At 42.7% G+C, this 21,031-nt stretch overlaps 3 protein-coding genes across 3 annotated transcripts; all 3 read left to right on the forward strand.

Moving 5' to 3' along the window:
* Nucleotides 1-578: 578 nt before the first annotated feature.
* On the forward strand, nucleotides 579-1,550 carry rnf183 (ring finger protein 183; the record flags this gene model as incomplete). The annotated part of the gene is made up of 1 exon (XM_080741552.1): nucleotides 579-1,550. The coding sequence occupies one exon, from the start codon at nucleotides 579-581 to the stop codon at nucleotides 1,548-1,550; it is 972 nt and encodes a 323-aa protein (XP_080597678.1).
* Nucleotides 1,551-8,433: 6,883 nt separating this feature from the next.
* On the forward strand, nucleotides 8,434-11,260 carry mgat1a (alpha-1,3-mannosyl-glycoprotein 2-beta-N-acetylglucosaminyltransferase a). The gene is made up of 3 exons (XM_080749184.1): nucleotides 8,434-8,833; nucleotides 9,465-9,809; nucleotides 10,234-11,260. The coding sequence occupies exons 1-3, from the start codon at nucleotides 8,534-8,536 to the stop codon at nucleotides 10,930-10,932; spliced, it is 1,344 nt and encodes a 447-aa protein (XP_080605310.1). The 5' UTR covers nucleotides 8,434-8,533; the 3' UTR covers nucleotides 10,933-11,260.
* Nucleotides 11,261-11,916: 656 nt separating this feature from the next.
* Nucleotides 11,917-19,714, forward strand: sh3bp5la (SH3-binding domain protein 5-like, a). Its single transcript, XM_080752953.1, has 6 exons — nucleotides 11,917-12,559; nucleotides 13,152-13,214; nucleotides 13,876-14,004; nucleotides 17,233-17,397; nucleotides 18,098-18,271; nucleotides 18,799-19,714. The coding sequence occupies exons 1-6, from the start codon at nucleotides 12,323-12,325 to the stop codon at nucleotides 19,348-19,350; spliced, it is 1,320 nt and encodes a 439-aa protein (XP_080609079.1). The 5' UTR covers nucleotides 11,917-12,322; the 3' UTR covers nucleotides 19,351-19,714.
* Nucleotides 19,715-21,031: the final 1,317 nt, after the last annotated feature.

The following is a 21,031-nucleotide window of genomic DNA, read 5'->3' on the forward strand; positions in this document are numbered from 1 at the left end:
GAGTGACTGTGTGACTATGTAAAGTAGATTGTCATTATGGAATGTTTGCTATGGTATCTCAGATAAATGGTGTCAGTCAGCTGCACATTGCCAAAAAGGCAATGAGAAACCATTAAAAACGGATCAGTAAATTTAAATGTATTTGACATACTCTTGAGTACAGTAAACTGGGCTCATTACAGACATGTTTGCCAATGACTTCTGTACAGGAAAGCCTATTAAGTAAATATGGCAACCCATTATCGAGACAATATTACCACATGCCTGTTAAGTAAATGAAACTATCAAACCAAATTGATAGCTTAGACTACAATAGTACATTAGATTCTTATAGATTAAAATTGCTTCATCATCATTATGAAATAGCAGTGGTGTTTTTCTTTTCTTCAGACATGCCTTTCATGGGTATGACAGCGGCTGACCTAATCCTGTGTTCTCTTCCTGATCTGTTTGTTATCAAAGCCCAGTCATCTTATCACAGATTTCATTTTCCACAGCTCTTCTGAAGAAACTGTGAAATAGGCAGAGCCCTGCATTTGACTCCAGGCAGCAAGGGACTGTGACTGCATCCTGCCATCATGAATGAGGACGGAGACAGACAGCGAGGTGAAGGCAGTCGGGATGCGACCCGTGGTACCGGACAAGCCCCCAATGTCAAACCCAAACCTGACTTTAAAGACAGCAAGCAGGATCAAGGCAAGAAGGAGAAACCTGCAAAAGTGAGGCGATCCAAGAGCACCGACTCTGAGAGGGCTGGGGGAGACAGGGGGAGGAGGAGAGATCAAGAAAGAAGCACAGGAGGTCGGAGGGCACGTGGGAGGAGTGAGGAGTCCAAACGGGTTAGGAAGGAGGTAGGGAGGAAGTCAGAGCACCCTGAAGATGAAATGGCCGATACAGAATGTTGTGTGTGCTTCTGTTCCTATGACAACATCTTCAAGACCCCCAAGCTGCTCTCCTGCGGACACACCTTCTGTCTGGAGTGCCTGGCACGTATCAATGTCTCCTCCCCAGAGCTCAAGACCCTGTCTTGCCCAGTGTGTCGTGAAATGACCGAGCTGCCCCATGGACGGGACCTGCCTCAATTAGGCAACAACCTGGACATCTTCCGCAAACTCCCTCAAGAGATGCAGAGGGCGTTATCCATTCGCTTCAAACGCAGCAAGGGTCAGTTGGTCCTGAAGAACCCCCCTCCTAGTAGCCCTACCAAACCCACCACGCTCTCCCTGCCCAAGAAGAAGCAGGATGGCTCCTCCACAGAGGGTAACGACGTCAACCTTAGCACTTTAGAGCAAGGCATTGCTCCGACCACTGTGGTGGATGTAGGAAGGCCCCCCAACAGAGTCAGAGGTCGCCTGCGCAGTTGGTTCCGCTCAGACCAGTGCTACTATGCTGTGGTAGCATCCATCATCACCATCACAGTGGCACTCATGCTGGTGGGGATTGTGGCTTTTGTTGTCATGCCCAATGTGGCTGTTCACGGGAGGCCTCCTCACCATGTTAATAACCATACTCAGCCAGGTCAACCCTTTCTAACGACAGCAAGACCATGAAGGGAAGGGGGTGAAATAAAAGACAGAAACACTCCATATATTCAACAATGATTGAGAACCTTATGCCTCCTACTGAATATGATTGCCTGTCTTGGTTTGAAGAAAATGACAGTGAAGCCAAAAGCAGCACATAGGCTATACTGTATATGTTTTTGGTTTAGTGGACCAAGTGAAAGACAACAAGGAAGCAGAGAAATCTGTCATTGACTAAAGTCAATTGCAAGCATGAAAATCTTGAAGTCTGTGACACCGTCAGTGAGTGACACCGGCTTAACAGGCCAGAGTGATGTACACGAGCAGAACTGTGAAAGGCATTCTTGCAATAGACACGGAGAAAGCTATGAACGTTTATATGGACATCCTCCATTGTGATGAGAAATCTGTAATAAATATTCAGATGCACTAAAATCCTTTATGAAGAGTCTTGGCCGGTCAGGCTCAGGAATTCTTATAAGCTTTGTATATAGCCATTCAACATTGTATAAAGAAATATAGATTTGTAATAAAATACTTAATTTTCATATATTGTCTATAGTGTTCTTTCAATTGTGTGTTTTTTGAGAATTTAAACAACGACATGTTTTTCTATTAACATAGAAAATAGCCTATAGTATCCTATAGGCTATGCAAAAGGTGAATATAGCCTATCTTCTGGAAAGATTGTAAGATGTTACCCATAATGTACATAGTGGATGCTTGCTTTTATCTGGAAAGTCAAACTATATTATGCCTGTCAATGATTAAAATAGTTAAATGATGTTGACCATTGTAGAGGCAAATTTCCATGTGACACCCGATGGCTGACATTAGGACTGCGTGGCTATGGGCACGTCTGCCTTTTGGAAACTGGTTTTGTTACCTGATAGGCAGCCCTTGTAGACTGAGGTGTAAACAAACTAGGCTACTAGGATGATGATGCATTGCTGACAGTTAGATAATGTGGTCAGAAAGAATAATATGTCTCTACAGTCTACACACACTGTGTGGCACTTTTGGGGAGAGTCATTTGCATGTGTTCAGTCACAGGGCAGAGAAACCAGTTTGACTGTATCATGCAGGGGAATTTATATGCTCTATGAAGGAAATCAGCTGACACATTTGACTATAGCAGATATGATTTGGTCAGTATTAGTAAAATGTTGATAATTTTAGCTTCAACCATACACGGACCACAAATGAGATGGGCTAGTCTGGAAAATAAAGCAGCTGGGTTAAACTTTATCTAGGCTATTTACTCCAAGTACGAAAAGTAAACATGTAGTCTAGTTTTTCCAAATCTTATGTTCAGATGTCCCTAGGGTAGGCCTAAATTCATCATTTAACATATTGGATTTAACATAATGGCCCTATGGCAATGTTAAAATGCCTTGCCCTTTACAGCTTGACCCCATCAACCAAAAGCAAATAGCCTACACACACGCACACACGCGCACACACACACACACACACACACACACACACACACACACACACACACACACACACACACACACACACACACACACACACACACACACACACACACACACACACACACATACACACACACCCTATATATGTATCACTTGTGGGGACATTACATAGACATCCATTCATTTTTATGCAAGTCCTGTGGCCAGGGCAGGAATTTCATGGAGGGCCCTCAATTTGGCCTTGTGCCCCTCAAAACAATGGTATGACCTGAGGCCACAGTGGTTTTAATGCCCCAGCTGACTGTACCACTTTCTCCTCTGTCTCTTTCTTGTCAATATGTAGACAGCAGACACCGGTGTCTCTTTTCTTGTCATGTCGATACCAGTGTCTTTTGTTGAGATTCTGAAATCTTAACTCTCCCGAGTCCCCATCTTTAAACCAATCCAGTACTTTGATTGGTACAGGGATGAGCATGGATCAGATTGTAAATACCATCATTTATCTATTTCATTGCAGATTAGGTTATCATCCCTAACCCTTAAATTCAACCAAATTCTTTCAATGGAATAAAATCTTGTTTTATTTTATGGCCTTCCTGCCCTGGCATTCGGCCTTTGTGCCCTCAAAAAATGGACAACACCAAAGGCCAAGTGGCCTTGCCCCTAAAATGATGAAATTCCAGAACTGCCTGTGGCCTTACCCTAACCTCTATCCCTAAACCTATAACCGTTGTGGGGACCTACTATTTTATCCCCACACTGTCAGAGGTCCCCTGCAGGTGACTGTGTGAACATGCGTTTAGTCCCCATAAGTATAGCTAGACAAACTCACACCCACCCACCCTCCTCCTTCCTTCCTTGACAACATATATCACCCATTCCCCCGACCCCGGACGAAACAAATATGGTCTGGGGGACTGACGCAAAATACTGTAACAGTTTTGTACGTGCAGACTGCCAGCCAGGAGAGCGGCTGTGTACTGTAGCTGTCTGTGAGTGAATTATTATAAAAGTGTTGGTTGGCCCCATGGGAGAGGCAGCCAGTGAAGCGTCAACTCAAGACAAGAAAGACTAACTGCAGTTAGTCATAATAATATGCTCTCAGATTATGGCTTCAACTCCCTCTGCGTCTGCCCTGTCTGCTGTTCTCCGGTGTCGGGGGAATATTTTAACCAGGAATCCGCCGAACAAGCGGCCTGTCACACAGGCATACAGCCTCGGCCTGGCTTATAATGGGGCGGTGCGCGACTCCACCAGCAGTGAGCGCACCGCGTCCAACCACCAGCCTGCTGCGTCTACAACAACAACATGGAGGTGTTTTCTGCGAGGAGAACGTGTGCCGAGGAGGGGGAAGAAAGGATCGTCAGCCACGGTGAAACAACCAGCGCCGCTGGAGGAGGACGAGCACACATCGTTGCTGAGAAATAACACAAATAATCGTGGAATAAAATATCGTTGTCGTTCACACTCGAGATTCCCGTGCACGCCGCCAGAGGACACGCGCTCGTCTTACGTGACAGGTGCCCCGAATGCACCGGCGCGTGCTGCGCGCACATTGCAGTCTACTGCCGCATCTGGAAGAGTGGAATCCTCTGTTGGAGCAGCGCACGTCGTCTATACGTTAAAGTGCGTGCAGAATGTCAAAGAACTTCCAGTTGGCGTTGTGAACGTGTCAGTGATTTTGCCAAGTTGGAAGGAAAATGGAGGGCAAATGACAGTAGGCCTGCTACCCCTTTTCATTCTAAATGGGTGGTCGACTCTGAAGAATACCTACCTATCTTTGTCTGTTCTGGTGTCAGAAATGATTTATTTTAACCTGGGGGCCTTGTCCTTCAGACCTGATAATAATAATGCAAGAGAGATGGACGAACAGGGCAAAAGTACTGTGCAAAATGACTCAAATGTCCAACAGGTGAGCAGTTAAACCATTACAAGTCTAAAATGTGTTTCTTTCTATACCTAAACTAAACCCAAATTAATTGTCTTTCCCACTCAGGTAAAGGGACACCCCCGTGACCCCAGTGATCCACTGAAAGCCTTCTCCGATTCTAGAACACCAAGCAAAGAGAATCGACCTGATTGAGACAAGAATGAGACCATGGCACCATGCACTTATGCTATAGGATTTGCAATGTATTTTCTTTCATTGTTGTGATCTCAAAATCGGACACTGCAAATGAATGTTCGTTATAAAATTTACAGAACCAGAAGGGACTATACTGAAGTAACAAGTTCACAAAGGATTTTGTTTTCTATTACTACTGAAGCAACAAGTTCACAAAGGATTTTGTTATTTCTGATGTGTAGGCCTATTATAATAAATAACGGACTTGTTGTAACCTATATGGTATAGCGATAGCCTATTAAAGCACAAATGAAGAACTATTGTTGAGCATTTCTGCCAAATTAGTGGCAAATAACGGTAACAGGAAGAGTTGGCACTATAAAGAAGAATGGACACCTCGATGTAAAATTGGATAATTGGTCCAAAATTCATAAATAAAGTAATGTAAAGTATAACAACTAATGTGAGCCTGAGCTTTCAATTATGTAGAAGAATTTACATTTTAAATTGATTACAATTCACTCCACCACACTTAATGCCAAACATTCTGCCCTTGCTGCTATTATTAGTTTTTTCTTGTTAGCATTCACATCTGACTTGCTATACATACTTGAATGTGCAGAATAAACTTTCAGTGAAAGTCCTCATCTCCAATAGTGGAAAAAGTACTCACATTTCTTACTTAAAGGGGTAGTTCACCCCCAAAATGACTTTTTTTTCTATTGATAGTCATACCATGGAGACTTGAGTTCAATAATATGATTTTGTATTTGTCGCATTCCTAAGAGAAAAAAATGCATTATTGTTTACCCCCATTGATTCTGGATTGAGAACCAAATACAAGGCCCTGGATGGGGACCCAAATGCATTTGTGTGAGAATCAATGGGGGTAAATGTATATTTGACCCTTGACCCTAAATTTATTCATTTGCATTTGGGTCACCATCCAGGGCATTATTTGGGTCCCCATCCAGGCCCATGCATTTGGGTCCCCATCCAGGGCATTATTTGGGTCCCCATCCAGGCCCATGCATTTGGGTCCCCATCCAGAATCAATGGTGGTAAATTTACTATAATCCTTTTTTTTCTTCTTCCTCTTTCTTAGGAATGCGGCAAATACAAAAACACACACACACACACACACACACACACACACACACACACACACACACACACACACACACACACACACACACACACACACACACACACATATATATATATATATATATATATATATATTATTGAACTCATGTCTCCATGGTGTGACTAATCAACAGAAAATACGTCATTTTGGGGGTGTAAGTAAACGTATCAATATATGCAATATAGAAATACTCTGTTACAAGTAAAAGGAATTCCACATTACTTGTGTAAAAGTACAAAAGTATTGGTATCAAAATGTACTTAAAAGTACCAAAAGTAGAAAGTACTCATTATGCAAAATGTCCCATAACTATTAAAGTTTTCAAATAATTGTTGTGGAGTAAAAGTACAATATTTGCCTCTGAGATGTATTGGAGTAGAAGTAAAAGTAATTTGGAAATTGTAAATGCTGAAGAAAGTAAAAAAACACCTCAAAATTTTACTAAAGTAAATGTACTTACCGTAGTTACTTTACACCACTGCTCATCTCAACGTTATGTAATTTCTAAGGTGACAGCCGGGGCGGGACTTCCTGTTAACATGTTATCCGGAAGTTGTCGCCTGGCTGACTTCTTCATCAGTCTTGTGAGAAACAAGGAAAAGTACAGAGATTAGTTGACTTTTATCGCGTATGATTCGCCAACGCGACATTCCACGGCGACACGGTACGTTCTTGGCATTTCGCTCGTTTACTTTCCGGCGAGTGTCATCGAAGAAATAGCGGAGAAATGGCTACAGAAGGAAGAAACTCTTATATTGCCAGGGTAAGGGGCTAATTTCACTGAACACGTTCTTCCTTCTTCCAGCATACACGTTATTTTCTCCTGCCAATCTGTCATTCGATCTGATGCAAGTAGCAATATGTATCATCGTATAGTTATTGTTCAGTTAGAGGAACTCCTGGTATGGCTTCATTTGTGCGCTAGCTACAGGTGATCATAAATATCGATTTGTGCCACCGGGGTTGGATGTCACACATTCCACAGTCTGTGCGACCCGACTGCATGCAGTCCCATTTCAACCATATGCTAACCCCGGGTTGTATTCAACCGGTGGTCCTTGAAGAGATTTCCAGGTGGTCCCCAGCTAAATGATGGAAGAGTTGGTAACCAAATGGCAACCTCATTTATGGGTCATTAACTCTAGTATAGTGCAAAATGAAACCAAATGGATTTGGTTTCATTTTACGCTCTCAAGAGTTAAATGGTTGTTCAACATCTGCGTTACTTGATTCACAAGAAGTAAACAATAAGAGAATGTATTAGAACTGTTATTTTGATCAATGTTTGCCGGTTATCCCTCCTATAGCAGTGGTTCTCAACCTGTGGGTCGGGACCCCCAAATTATTTGGGGGGGTCACCAGATGATTAAATTAATGTGCAACATTGTTTTTCTCACTCAACAGTAAACAACCCAACATAAAGTTTAAGTGTGTAGAGGGTATCTGCACATTTCTAAAGTGACAATTTAAGGACTTTCTAATACCTCTGCAATGACAAATGAAACATTGGCCAAATTGTCAAATATTAGAGGCAGAAATTGTGAAAATGGCTGATCTACAGTACATGCTCGCCACGCCTTGCAACACAAGGCGTGGTGAGCATGTAGATCTTTTATTTTCACAAAGAACAACCGTGTTATACAAAATATAATGCCTCAACTCTTAGTGCTCATCAGGCCTGAAAAGGTTGAGTACTACTGTCCTATGGCACTACATGAATACAGCATGGAATGGATGACAAAATCTTATCCGACGACAACAAAATATTCTACGTTTTGGGTCTGAGAGGCTAAATGTCATCAAATGGTGGTCTGTGGCTCAAATGCCCAATACATAATGGACCTTGATATGAAAAGGGTTGAAAACCACTGGTCTAACGGTAACCTCATCTAAATATAAACAATTCTGATAATATTGTAACTATTTAATTTGATGAATGTAATGCAATGTTTTCGACAGGCTCCTTTTAAATTGTACATATGCTCACGTCTGTTTTCTAACTACATTATTATAACAAGGAACGTGATAGCATGGCATTTTCATTCATTTATTTATTATTTCAGGTGGAATTGGATAATGCAAGTTGAGGATCCAGCAATGCAAGATGCATCCTTCTCTGCCCACCTGAATTTCTCTTTGGCACTGTAGCATGGCTTGGTAAATCATAATATTTAGTTGATATATACACAAGCGGAATAAAAGTGAGGGTCTAAAGTACTTCATTATGCTCTTGTGATGAGTCACAACAGAGTACTCCTTCCCGTGTCCTGGATGCACAGTTCCTGTTTATGACACCCTTCCTTCAGTGCCCCTGTGTCTTCCCGAACCCCGCTCCACCCTCTCTTCTGAGACTTGGGCCATGCTTCGCAAAAGAGGCTCTCTCATTCTTTGTGGTACGCTAGTGTTTGTCACCTGGAATGCCATACTGGTGCTTCTGCTGTGGGGGAGGCCCCCGTCCGGGCAGTCGGACAACAACAACAACAGGCCAAACAGAGAGCAGAGGGAGCTGGACGAAGGGACAGCTCTCGACGTGGCGGCCGACGTGCTCCGCATGGCCGACACGTTCGAAGCGGAGCTGGAGCTGCAGAAGAAGATCCTCCTACAGATCCAGGGTCACAGGTCACTGTGGGAGCTGCCAAACAGCAGAACTGGACAGAAGGTACGGGGGGAGCATTTGCTGTTTCTATATGTCATCTTTTCGACAACCAAACCTAACCCAAACCTCTGTGGGGTGAGGCGCTATCCTGCCGACGCTCAGTTGTCGAAATGTTGCGTTGTCGAAAGAGCAAAATTTCCCGAGGTAGGGGTGGGTGAATATCCTTGAGACGATACAATGTCTCCATGATATGCCTTTTCAGAGATATCGTATGTATCGTGATACAATGAGGGAGAGCCTTATAAAAAGAATCCTGTTGAATTGTTAATACAGAGATTCATTGCAGAATTCATTTAAACCTGCATTTTGGTCTAAATCGGTAGTTCTCAAAGTTTACAATGTCAAGGTCTCCCCTTAACTCTGACAGTATACAAAGTTACATACTTGTGAGGGTCAAATTTAGACCTCCCAAAGGGAACCCAGAGAGTCCCTGGACCCCACTTTGAGGAACTCTGGTCTAAATGGTCTGTTACTCCTTCTTCTTTTAGTTTTTGTTGCCTTGTAGTAGGTGCTTGTACTGTTAAGTAACTGGAAAAATAACCATAAAAACCAACATGAAAAAGAATCGTGATAAGATTGTGTATCGTGATACAGCTTGGTAAAATATTGTGATATTGTATTTTTCCATTTCCAGTTTGAGCCCCAACAGGCTGCCATTCCCATCCTGGTCATTGCCTGTAACCGAGTCACAGTGAAACGTTGCCTGGACAAGCTCTTGGAGTATCGGCCGTCGGCGGAGCTCCACCCCATCATTGTCAGTCAGGACTGTGGACATGCTGAGACGGCGGAGATGATACGTTCTTATGGCAGTCAGGTGACTCACCTAAAACAGCCAGACTTGACGGATGTCGCAGTGCGGCCGGAACACAAGAAGTTCCAGGGTTATTACAAGATCTCCAGGCATTACCGCTGGGCCCTCAACCAAGTGTTCAAGACCCTGTCTCATTCCTCCGTTGTGATTGTGGAGGATGACTTGGAGGTAATACCATGGTTCAGTGATTTACTAACCCTAACCCCCCATCTGAAAACATTTTGTGCCAGATACGCCCCATAAAAGATTTGTGTTGTTAAAATGTTTCAGAATTTCTCAAAAATGTTCAAGATTTTTTTAAATTGCAGATCCCTAAGATCACAACGCGGTATGTTGTGAGCTTGTAGATCAGCAAATGTAAATGGGGCGTGATAAAAGTGATAAAACAGATTTTGATGCTATAACTCATTTTCCTGACGACCCCCTCGACCCCACGTTGAGAACCATTTTCATAGTTATTATTAGTATATTAGTTTAGTTAACATAAGTTATTATTGCGTCAACTATGCTTGAACTAATTGTATATTAACAGTGTTCCATTGATTTGTCTTAAAGGGTTAAGTATATTGAAATGTTAATTTTCTTCCTCTAGGTGGCACCAGACTTCTTTGAGTACTTCCGAGCCCTTCATCCAATGCTGAAATCAGACCCAAGCCTGTGGTGTGTGTCAGCCTGGAATGACAATGGCAGGGATGGCTTTGTGGACCCTGGTAAAGCCAACCTGCTCTACAGGACAGACTTCTTCCCTGGCCTGGGCTGGATGCTCCTCAAGGAGCTGTGGGATGAGTTGGAGCCTAAGTGGCCTGCTTCGTTCTGGGACGACTGGATGCGTCAGCCGGAGCAGCGCCGCGACCGAGCCTGTATCCGCCCAGAGATTTCACGCACTTTGACTTTCGGTCGGAAGGGCGTGAGCCTGGGCCAATTTTATGACAAGTACTTGCGCTACATAAAGCTGAATTCCGAATATGTGCCTTTCACCAAATTGGATCTGAGTTACTTGAAAGAGGAGACGTACAAACGAGAGTTTGAGGATAAAGTTTACAGTGCTCCTGAGGTGAGTTATGAAGCGGTCAAGCAGGGTCAACTGACTGGTTCCGGGCCCTTTCGTCTGCAGTACTCTAGCAAGGACAGTTTTAAAGTCCTGGCCAAAAACCTGGGGATCATGGACGACTTGAAGTCCGGAGTCCCACGGGCAGGATACAGGGGTGTCGTCAGTTTCATGTCGAAGGGGAGGAGGATCTATTTGGCACCCCCTCCCGGGTGGACCCAATATGATCCCAAATGGAGTTGATCTGATGTGCAGTAACCTGATTGAAATGTGTTTGTGTCAATGAGGAAGACCATTCTAGGCCAAAGAATGATTTGGTTCCGAGTTTGTATTTGAATGAATGCTAAGATATAATCTGCCTTTCTGTGTCGATAGAGAATGGTTTATCCTCCTTCCTGATATAAGACTTATTGCCAATACCACTCAGGACTTTTTCATGATCCCAAAACATATTTTTACAGTGTAGGATACAGCCTTACATATGGTTTGACATGATTGCTGTAAAAATCAAGATATTTATTTTTATATACGCTATGCACATATTAATTAATGCATTCAATGCGATAGCCTCTTGTCATTTGTTTAAATTAAATGTAATTTCTTGTTTTTTATTTGTCTGGTACAAATGTATGTACAAATTACATTTTTATTTTGTTACTTTTGGTGGTGGTCACCAATAATAGGCCTAACTCTAATATAATCCCTCTTAAATGTTCTTTCTGCGCTGTGGTAATACTTTCATTCATCATTCATTACCTTTCAATCATACTACTTTTGATTTAATAATTGTCCAAAGAGGCCTCCATACATTCTTGTCACAGTAAAAAATAAAAATAATAACATTGTGTGTTTATATTTTTGGAATAAAATGATGATCCATTTAACCTTTCATGGAAGGAAAGAACATTGTGTTCTTTGTTCTATTCTTGTCCTATTTATGTTGGGCACAAAATCAGACTGTTTAATGCAAAACACTGAAACAAAAAAATGCAAAATGTTACTTATGCAACAATGAGCACGGGCCATACGGGTAAAAGCAGTAATAAACTAGGCATAGTGTTTTGGGATGGTTTTGGGGCGAGGAGAGGAGGAGGAGGGGACTTGCTTTGTACGGTAGCCGCTGGGGTCCAAGCGGTTCGAGTGTTTACCTTTCTTCCACAATGAACTGAAGAGGGGCTGCAGCTAAAAGAACGGGGGTTCATTTGGAGAGATGGGGGTGAAGCTGCGGGTAAGGGAGGGACACAGCGACGGCCCTCCGTTTTTCCTTACTTTTACATATTTAATCACCTCGAGTAAAAGCATATCGTGGCCGGTTTTATGCAGAGAGCGTTAGCCTATTAGCTCAGCTTACCCTGCTAGCCTCGTCGTCTGGTCAACATCCAGAAGGGATTCAATGGGTTTCATTTCCTCCTCCTTGTGATCTGATGGTGCTTCATTGCTAACCAAACCAAACAACATTATTCGTGGCGTGCAGTCATTATTTTATGGCTGCTCCGGCCTGTAAGGTTGGCTGTTGTTAACAGGGATCGTATCGCGGTTCGATCCCCACCCAGGGCTGCTAACGTTAGCCACGTAACCTGAGCCGACCGTCGCTTCCAGCAACTGACTCGAGTGTCGATTTTATTGGCCTTTGATGGAGCCGGGCGACTTGCGACAAAGCCCCGCCGGGTCGGGGGACTCCGAGGCGGGTGAATGGAGGGAGAACACCGCTGGTGGGGATGCAGAGGTCAATAAGGTTGTTGAAACTAATAATAACGAAACTACAAGAGAAACGTCACACGAGGGAGGAGGTGGTGGTGGTGGTCGGGAGAGACAGAAGAGCGAGGGGCCACAGAGCCCCTACGAAGAAGAACTGGACCCCAGAATTCAGGTACGATCAGTTCATAGAAGAGGCAATCATTAAACAATTACAATTAATGATGATAAAGCCCCATATACTTGCCTCCCCTTTTCCACAGTAAATATATAGTCATATTCTTTATGACTGTTCTTTTTTTCCCTTTTGCTATTGATGTTATCCTCTGCATAGTCTGTCATTCAATGTTATGTGAGATACATAAAGGTTTCCTGTGTAAATAAGCTGAAAAGCTTACTAGGATCTCCTTTTAGTTGACCATGTACCAGTGAACTGTACTAACATGAAACTGTACCTTTTCCTATGCAAACTTCTAATAGTCTTCAATCAATCAAAATGCCTAGTATGCACACAGCAGGGCCCACTTCGTAAAAGTGCCTGGCTACTGTCTTGTCCTCATGTATCCCAAGTAGTGCGATCTGTTATTGAAGTTTAACCCAAGGAGAGATAACTTATCGTACCGCAATGATGGTAGTGTTCATGTTCATTATTGTTATCACAATACTGAGACAATATGTACAATCTATAAGTACAGTATATCCATTGTGTGTTTAACCTTTAACAGAAATAGCCTAATTAAGTGATACATCATGTATTTGTCTTACAGGAAGAGTTGGAGCACCTCAATGAAGCTAGTGCCGAAATCAACAAACTAGAACTTCAGTTGGATGTAAGTGTAAATTGTACTGTAGTTGCACTATAGTAAATGATAATAATCAGGGGTGAACTGGGCATCTGGATGATCTGGCATACCAGGCATATGCTCGGTAGGCCGACCATTAGTTGGCCAGTAGTTACAGTCATCTTTGGGCTGGGCAGCTAGCTACTAAGTGGAGACTGGAGAGGGCCAATCACTGGTCCACAGACTGTGGCCACAACGCATCACTGCCGCGACGCGTTGTGGGCTTGTAGATATTCTATGTTCGGTTCACGCTGGTTGTGGTGGGCCAAGATGCCAGGGCCGAATTTATGTTCCAGTTCAGACCTGGTAATAATCTGCAAATGTAAGTAATGGTCTTTTGCAACATGCACCCACTTTCAAATGGGCCAAAAATATCATGAGAAAGTTTAATCAAAAAGCTCCCCGATGTTTACCGTGTTAATGTCTGGGTCCAAATATTTATCTGTCTGTCACCGTCAGAGGTGTTGACTGAAAAGCTGCAGCATCTAAAATCAATATGAAGTAAAGATAAAAGTGGAGATACACAAACAATTGTTACTGTCATTTCCTGGTCCCTCGTTCATTTATGGTACCTCAGTAAGATCCGTTGTCAATGTTCTAATACAGTGATATCATGTAATCAGGGCATTTTACTAAATTTTCCATCCAGGATGCCAGGTCAGGGTACAGAAAGATTCTCACCGACTCCGCCAGAAAACTGAATGCCCACAGCTCCCAGCTCGGCAGCTGCATAGAGAAAGCCAGACCATACTATGAGGCTCGCCGTCTTGCCAAAGAGGTATGCGTAAATGAAATGCATGTCTGTCTGTGCCATACTGTATGTGTTCACCATGTATGTGGAAAAACGATACACCTATGAAAACATCACAGAGATAATTGGGGCTGATTAGTAATTTTTGTCATGCAAGATTTTTCAAATACTTCCAAAAATAGTAGATGTACAAGCTCTCAGCGTGGCAGGAAGTGAAAAGCCATAGCTAAAATCTAAAATGACACCGATGCTTTCATGGTTTTAATGGGTTAATATGAGACCTTTGTCAACAATTATTTAAAAAATATTGTATACAGTATATAGTAGTTTGTTTAAATCTTGCTCTGAGAATTTGATGGGGATAGGATATCTATACTATAATTTAGCGAATGTCTGTCTGAGGGAGTGTCTGTCTGTCTGTCTGAGTGTCTGTCACAGCGTTTCTCCTCAGTGGCTGGAGCAATTGATCTGAAATCGCATCACCATTAGCATATGAACACACCTGACATAACTGTGAAGCCCGTTTGTCACTTTCACAAATCATATGCTGTATATTAGCATTTTTATGGTGTAACTACTATCTATTCTGCATCTAGCATGAGGCATATCTATTCTGCATCTAGCATGGGGCAACATGTTTAACCAGCTGTGTGTGTGTGTGTGTGTGTGTGTGTGTGTGTGTGTGTGTGTGTGTGTGTGTGTGTGTGTGTGTGTGTGTGTGTGTGTGTGTGTGTGTGTGTGGGCGGGGGGGGGGGGGGGGGGGGGGGGGTGTTGGCTGGCCCTCTTTCAGATGATGTCATGTAGATCGGTACACAGTATCTCTGTAGCCTTTGAACGAAACAGGTATTTCTTACATTGATGCTCCTACATATTATCATGCAAGCACCAGAAAGTTACTTTCCATCCCTCATATACTGTGTGCACAGTGCACACCCCATAACCCACACACTGCACATCATTTCGGAGCTCATATCTTTGAACGGGTAAGGACTAGTTGAGATGAATCACCTAAAGGCGAAATAGCTACAGCAACATCTAGAGGAGCGGAGTGTCAGGACCGGACTTCTATCATTGGTTTCTATGCATGGAAAAAAGTGTTATTTTTTTCTCTAAAAGTATTGCAATACTACAGCCTGCAGTATCGATACAGTATTGGGAAATAAATTATTGCGATATCGGTTATATTGCCCATCTCTAGCCCCATGCAGGGCTGTATGTACAGTGTGACAAGATTGCTTGTATTTACTATTAATGAGTTTGTGTAAAGAAGATAAATGTTAATCCACTCACAGGTGTGAAACAAATGGAGTGCAAGTTGGCAGAGCTGCCAGATTGCTAACAACGTCCATGGTTATATTGCTCTCTTTCTTTGGGAATTTAATTAACTAAGCACTTTGATATGTTGTTAGTTGACAGTTATAAGTTACTCTGATGAAGACCAAGAATGCCTAGAATGTAAATGTGATTTTATGATTGAATGTAAGGGAAAATCAAATTGACTAGTTTGAAGAACTCCATGAAACATTGCATTTGTTTAGCCTATAAAATGGAGCTTGAGAGAGAAGCTACTTTAGTAGTGCAGAGTTATAAAGAGATGGAGATTCTGCAGAGTTATAAAGATACCGTGACTAATTTGCTCTTGAACAGCCAAAGCACTCCTTTCTAGTCTAAACAACAGTAACATCATCACTTGGTGCGTGTAAATAGTCTAGACATGATGGACGAGATGAAATGGCTGGTTAACTTGTAGTAGTGTCACACTGAGAAACTTGTTGCTATTATTTTAAACCCAAACCTTAAAGCCCAAACCACACCAATGCATCTAGTCGCAACTCCTTGCCAAAAAACAGTTTTAAGGACACTCCACAGCACCAATGCAACTCCCTGCAACTGCCATTATGGATAATGGTTGCATGGAACTACATGCAACTCACATTCAGAGAGATGCGGTAACCTACTAGGCTGTCAAATCCCAAGAATGTCCTTTAATTACATCCCCAGACACACCGCCATGAAACTAATGATTTTGCTTTGAAAAAAATCACTTGCTTTGGCTCTTTTGACTACTCTGGTATCTGTGTAGCAGCTAGTTGATGCAAGTTTCTGTGTGCAAAACGAGTACGGTAGTTGTCTTCTATTGTTCTGTTGCATACACACTAATCAGCCGTTGATAATGGGTTTCACCCGGTTTCACCTGGTGTTGTTGTGCCGATCAGTGTGAAGAGGCCTTTCATATCCTGGGATCAATACCATTTTCGGTTTTCTGATTCCTGTCTGGGGAAGAAATAACTTTACGTCATCTGGCGGCCGGAAACCAACCGCGCCCTGGCCTGCACCGCCAAAATTATTGCCCTAGGTTTTGGTATAATGGTTTTGTTTCTCTTAGTATAATAATCGTTTTGGTATATACATATTTTATTCTCACTTGTAGTCTAACGACTAGCGATTCTAAATAAATCGATTTGCATTGCATGGGAAATAAAAACAATGCAACAGTAACTGGATAATAACCGGTAGTTCAGTTAGTGCATAGATAAATCATTATGCTCCATGTGAGCCCCAAGTCAAATTCAAATCTACTAGATGACTCCTGGTATTAGTCAATCAGAAGAAATACATCTTATTTAGAACACTTCTCTTGACTACATACGTGGCACTCTCTGAAATTCCACCCATGTGGACCGGTATACGTCTAGACTACTATTAGCAACAGACGCAGACATCACGCTAAATTCATATTGCATTAGTAATAAGCAATATGACAAGACGATGATTAACTTAGGAATTGACGTCACTGTTGAGGGTTCTGTAGGTGACTTGTCCATTGCGGTAGTGTGTGTTGTATTTATAGTACACCATGCATGTATTACAGCAGCTTGTTGTGGCTGCAATAGTTGTACGCATAGAACACGAAAAGTGGGAAAACTATGCTAAAAAAGAATGATCAGAGAATGTTGTTGGTTGCAGAGTTCATTTGAGGAGACATGGCAGCAACTCACAGTCTTCAAGATATTTTCAATTATGGCAACATTATACATTTGAAGCAGACAAAAGAAGTATGTTGAAACCATGTAAAGAGTAAAGGGTATTTTAGTGCGTATCATATTTATTTAGTGTAATGGTTTTACAAATCACACTGGTTTTAATTGGCACAACCCTTATATGTCCGATTCTTTGTTGCACAGACAGTTGATTCGTTGTTATGTATTATCAAACTTCCTTGCGTTATGATGATTGGTTGTCCCCTTCCTCTAGGCGCAGCAGGAGACCCAGAAGGCTGCCCTGAGTTATGAGAGAGCGGTTTCCATGCACACGGCCGCCAGGGAGATGGTGTATGTGGCAGAGCAGGGTCTGATGGCTGACGGCAAGAACACCCTGGATCCAACCTGGCAAGAGATGCTCAACCATGCCACCTCTAAGGTAAGGACGCCTTACTTATTTGCTGGAAAAGAGGGGGCTCTATTATTATGACACCAAACACAGCTTTTTCTTGACAAATCCTTTACTTTCTCATCAAGATATTTGCTGACATTACTTGGAGACAGACCTGGTGTAAATGTGTATTTATGGAATGTGAAAGAAGTTCATTATTGCGACCGTAGGTTTTACTAACAGGTTTACTAACAGGACCGTCACATCTTGACCGTATCTGTCTGACTGTCTGTATGGGTAACGCTTATCTTTTTGTTGATTGACTCTCACGCTCTGTGATGTCAGGGGAACCAAATCCCTTTTATGCCCACATATGGAGATCCCTGTGATGCCAGGGGAACCAAATCCCTTTTATGCCCATATATAGAGATATGGAGATCCCTGTGATGCCAGGGGAACCAAATCCCTTTTGTGCCCATATATGGAGATCCCTGATGTCATCAATATTAAGCCCATATCTGTGAATAATATCTATGGGTACCAGGGGTCTCCATATATGGGTAATTGGTCCGATATACATCACTGGACAGATGGTTTTCGCCCTTAGGTGTCTTACTGGTATGTTATTATGGTCAGGACAGCCTCAGGGGTATACTACTGTAATCTCTCTGAGCCTGGAACCACAGGCTTAGTTATTTCTGCCATGTGTTGGCCTTAACTGTGTGTGTTGTACATGTCTGTCCTTTAGGTGAACGAGGCAGAGGAGGAGCGTCTCCGCAGTGAGAGGGAACACATGCGTGTCACCCACGCTTGTCAGGAGGCAGAAGCTCGGGTCCAGACACTGCAGAAGTCCCTCAAGAGAGTCATTGTCAAGTCCAAACCCTACTTTGAACTTAAGGCTCAGTTCAACCACATCTTGGAGGTAATTCTAAGTGAAAGTGCTGCACGCACGCACGCACGCACACACACACACACACACACACACACACACACACACACACACACACACTGTCAGTTATGGATACAAAAACACCATGGTAGTGTATAAGGGTAAATACTGTAAGCTGCCGACTTGACAAAAACAGTCTGTAGTTTATGTCATATGGATTTACTGTAGGTCATTATGTGCTCAGTGGCATGAAATCAATGCAGATGTTGATGAATGCCCTGCATTAGGGCGGGGCGATATTAATTCAAATCGATATCATGATTTTATACGTTTGCCTCGATTACGATTAATGAATGGAAAAATAGCATAGCTACAAGCTCACAATGGGTCATGCTGCGATGTGTTGTGAGCCTGTAGATCAGCTAGCTTAATTATTTTTCTTTTTAGTCGTGTTGATTCGTTGATATATAATGTATAAAAAAGCTTATAATTCAGCTATTTGTTCTACATATATTTTCGGTTAATTGCCCAGCCCTACTCTGCTTTCTTTGTGACTCCAGGAGCACAAGACCAAAGTGATGCAGCTGGAGCATATCGTGGCCAAGGTGAAGACCCGCTACTCCATTGCCCTGCGCAACCTGGAGAAAATCAGTGAGCAGATCCACGCCCTGAGGGGCCAGGACCCAGCGGAAGGAGGACTGGCCAGCGTCTGTCGGAGCCCCCCCGTGGGCGCAGAGTGCGACAGCGGTATCCAGCAGGAAGGCGGAGCCTGTGGAGGCAGTGGCGGCGGCGCGGTGGGGAGAGACGAGCCGGATAACACCAAGGATCTGGTGGAGAAGTACAGGGACAGGGAGGACGAGAAGGAGAGGGAGAGGGAGCGTGCCGGGTCGGACTCCCTCTCGGTCTTCAGCCTGCAGACCATCGCTTCCGACCTGGAGAAGTGCGACTCCGTGGAGCACCTCGGGGACTTCAGCGACGTGGGGAGCGTCACCGGGGACGAGCTGGACAGAGACAGAGGAGCGGTGGACAAGAGAGACGGGCCCAGGGATCCCACCATCAAGGAACGTCAGCAGCAATTCTACAAACAGCACCACCGGAGCTTCAGTTTGTGAAGCTGACGTCATAGTTGTAGTCTTAATAATCCTGGAAGACAAAATGGAAAACAACAGCGTTTCTACTTGCTTAAAAAGAAAACACGAGTTACCTAACCTGACCATAGTAAGGCAAAAACCAAAGTATAAAAGCGTGAGTTCAGTATAAAAGTGAAAGAACTGGAGTAAAGCAATGACATAGGTGTATGATAATCTATAAAGAAGCACAGGTACGTTGACTGGCAACACTTTATCATGATATATTAAATACATTAACATCACGTTCAAGTTAGGAGGACATTACTGGTGTTCCGAAATCTTACAGACCTCTGAGATGTGTTAAATCAGTGGTTCTCAACCTGTGGGTCACACATGATTTGGAGGGTCCCCCAGATGACAGTGAAGTGACAATTTAAGTAACCTTTTTAAACAAAAAACAAAAGGAATGAAATTTCAAAGAAAAAGATCATTACTGCATCAAACATCATCAATAAACAATACGAAATAATATAAGAAAGATGCGAAAATATGTGAAAATAGCCAAGGCGTTGTGATCTTCTATTTTCACACTTTAATCGAGTCAAACTAAATTGAATGCCTGTGTTGGGTTAGGGTGAGGGGGGGTGGTCCCCAGTTCAAATATGATTATTTTGGGCGGGTTACGGCCTGAAAAGGTTGAGAACCACTGAGTTAAATATGAAATAACCTCCTCTTACTCTGGTAGTAAGGGAACCTGGGAGGCGCAGCTCCTATAGCACGAGAGGGCTGCAAAGGACAAACCCTATATGAAGGGCCTGTTGGGTTCCTTTCTGAGATAAGTGGTTGATCTAATTTGATTAGACTGGTCAAAACAAGCTCTTCATTGTTTTCACCAGGACATGTCGAGTCAAATCAGCGTTCCCTTCAAGGTAGAGCGGTGCAGGGTCCGTCCGCCCTACGCTGAGGCCTCCACTACTACTTTAACAATACGCATCAACTTGTTCTCTACGGGGGAAGAATGACAAAAACAGTTCTCTTTCTGTGCTGCGAAAAAAGCATGTTCGAGTTCACATTTCATATATTTATTTCCTGTGATCTTTGTAGTGTTTTGGCAAGAAAGAAGAATGCGTTTTTTGATAACTCCTAAAACAAAATAAACAGAAGAACAAAAGGTTGATGAAATTAACTGGATAGAGCCTTGAAACAATTAAGAGAGCCACAGACTCTATTCTGTTTGCATCAAGACAGCATGCACTCCAAACTAGTTATTTATTTAGACATTATTAAATGTCTTATCCATGGCTATAGGATCAAATGGACATTTATGCGATGGTAAAGCTGAGTTGGGACTTCATTTTTTATTGCATCAGTAGTTTTGCTGTATACTTGTGTGATTCAAAAGCCTTTCCCAGATTTTCCTCATTTCAATATTGTTTACAATTGTAAAAGTGGATATATGAACCTTTTTGTGTGTGTGTTGACGTCCTCAGTTGTAATTTGAAGTGTGCCTTGACACAAAACACCTGACAAATTAAGACATCATTATAGACGGAATAATATGAAATTCTTGCTGTATTTAGAAACACTTGGAAGGATTTTGTGTATCCTTTTTTTTATTGTGAATCAGCTGAGTATATGTTTTGAGATTTGATTTTGCTCATTTGTTGTATTTTCTCACATACAGGTATACAGTATATACTGTATATTATATAGTATATTGTAT

The sequence above is a fragment of the Nannobrachium achirus genome, assembly GCF_963921795.1.
Source record: "Nannobrachium achirus genome assembly, chromosome: 2".
NCBI lineage: Eukaryota > Metazoa > Chordata > Actinopteri > Myctophiformes > Myctophidae > Nannobrachium > Nannobrachium achirus.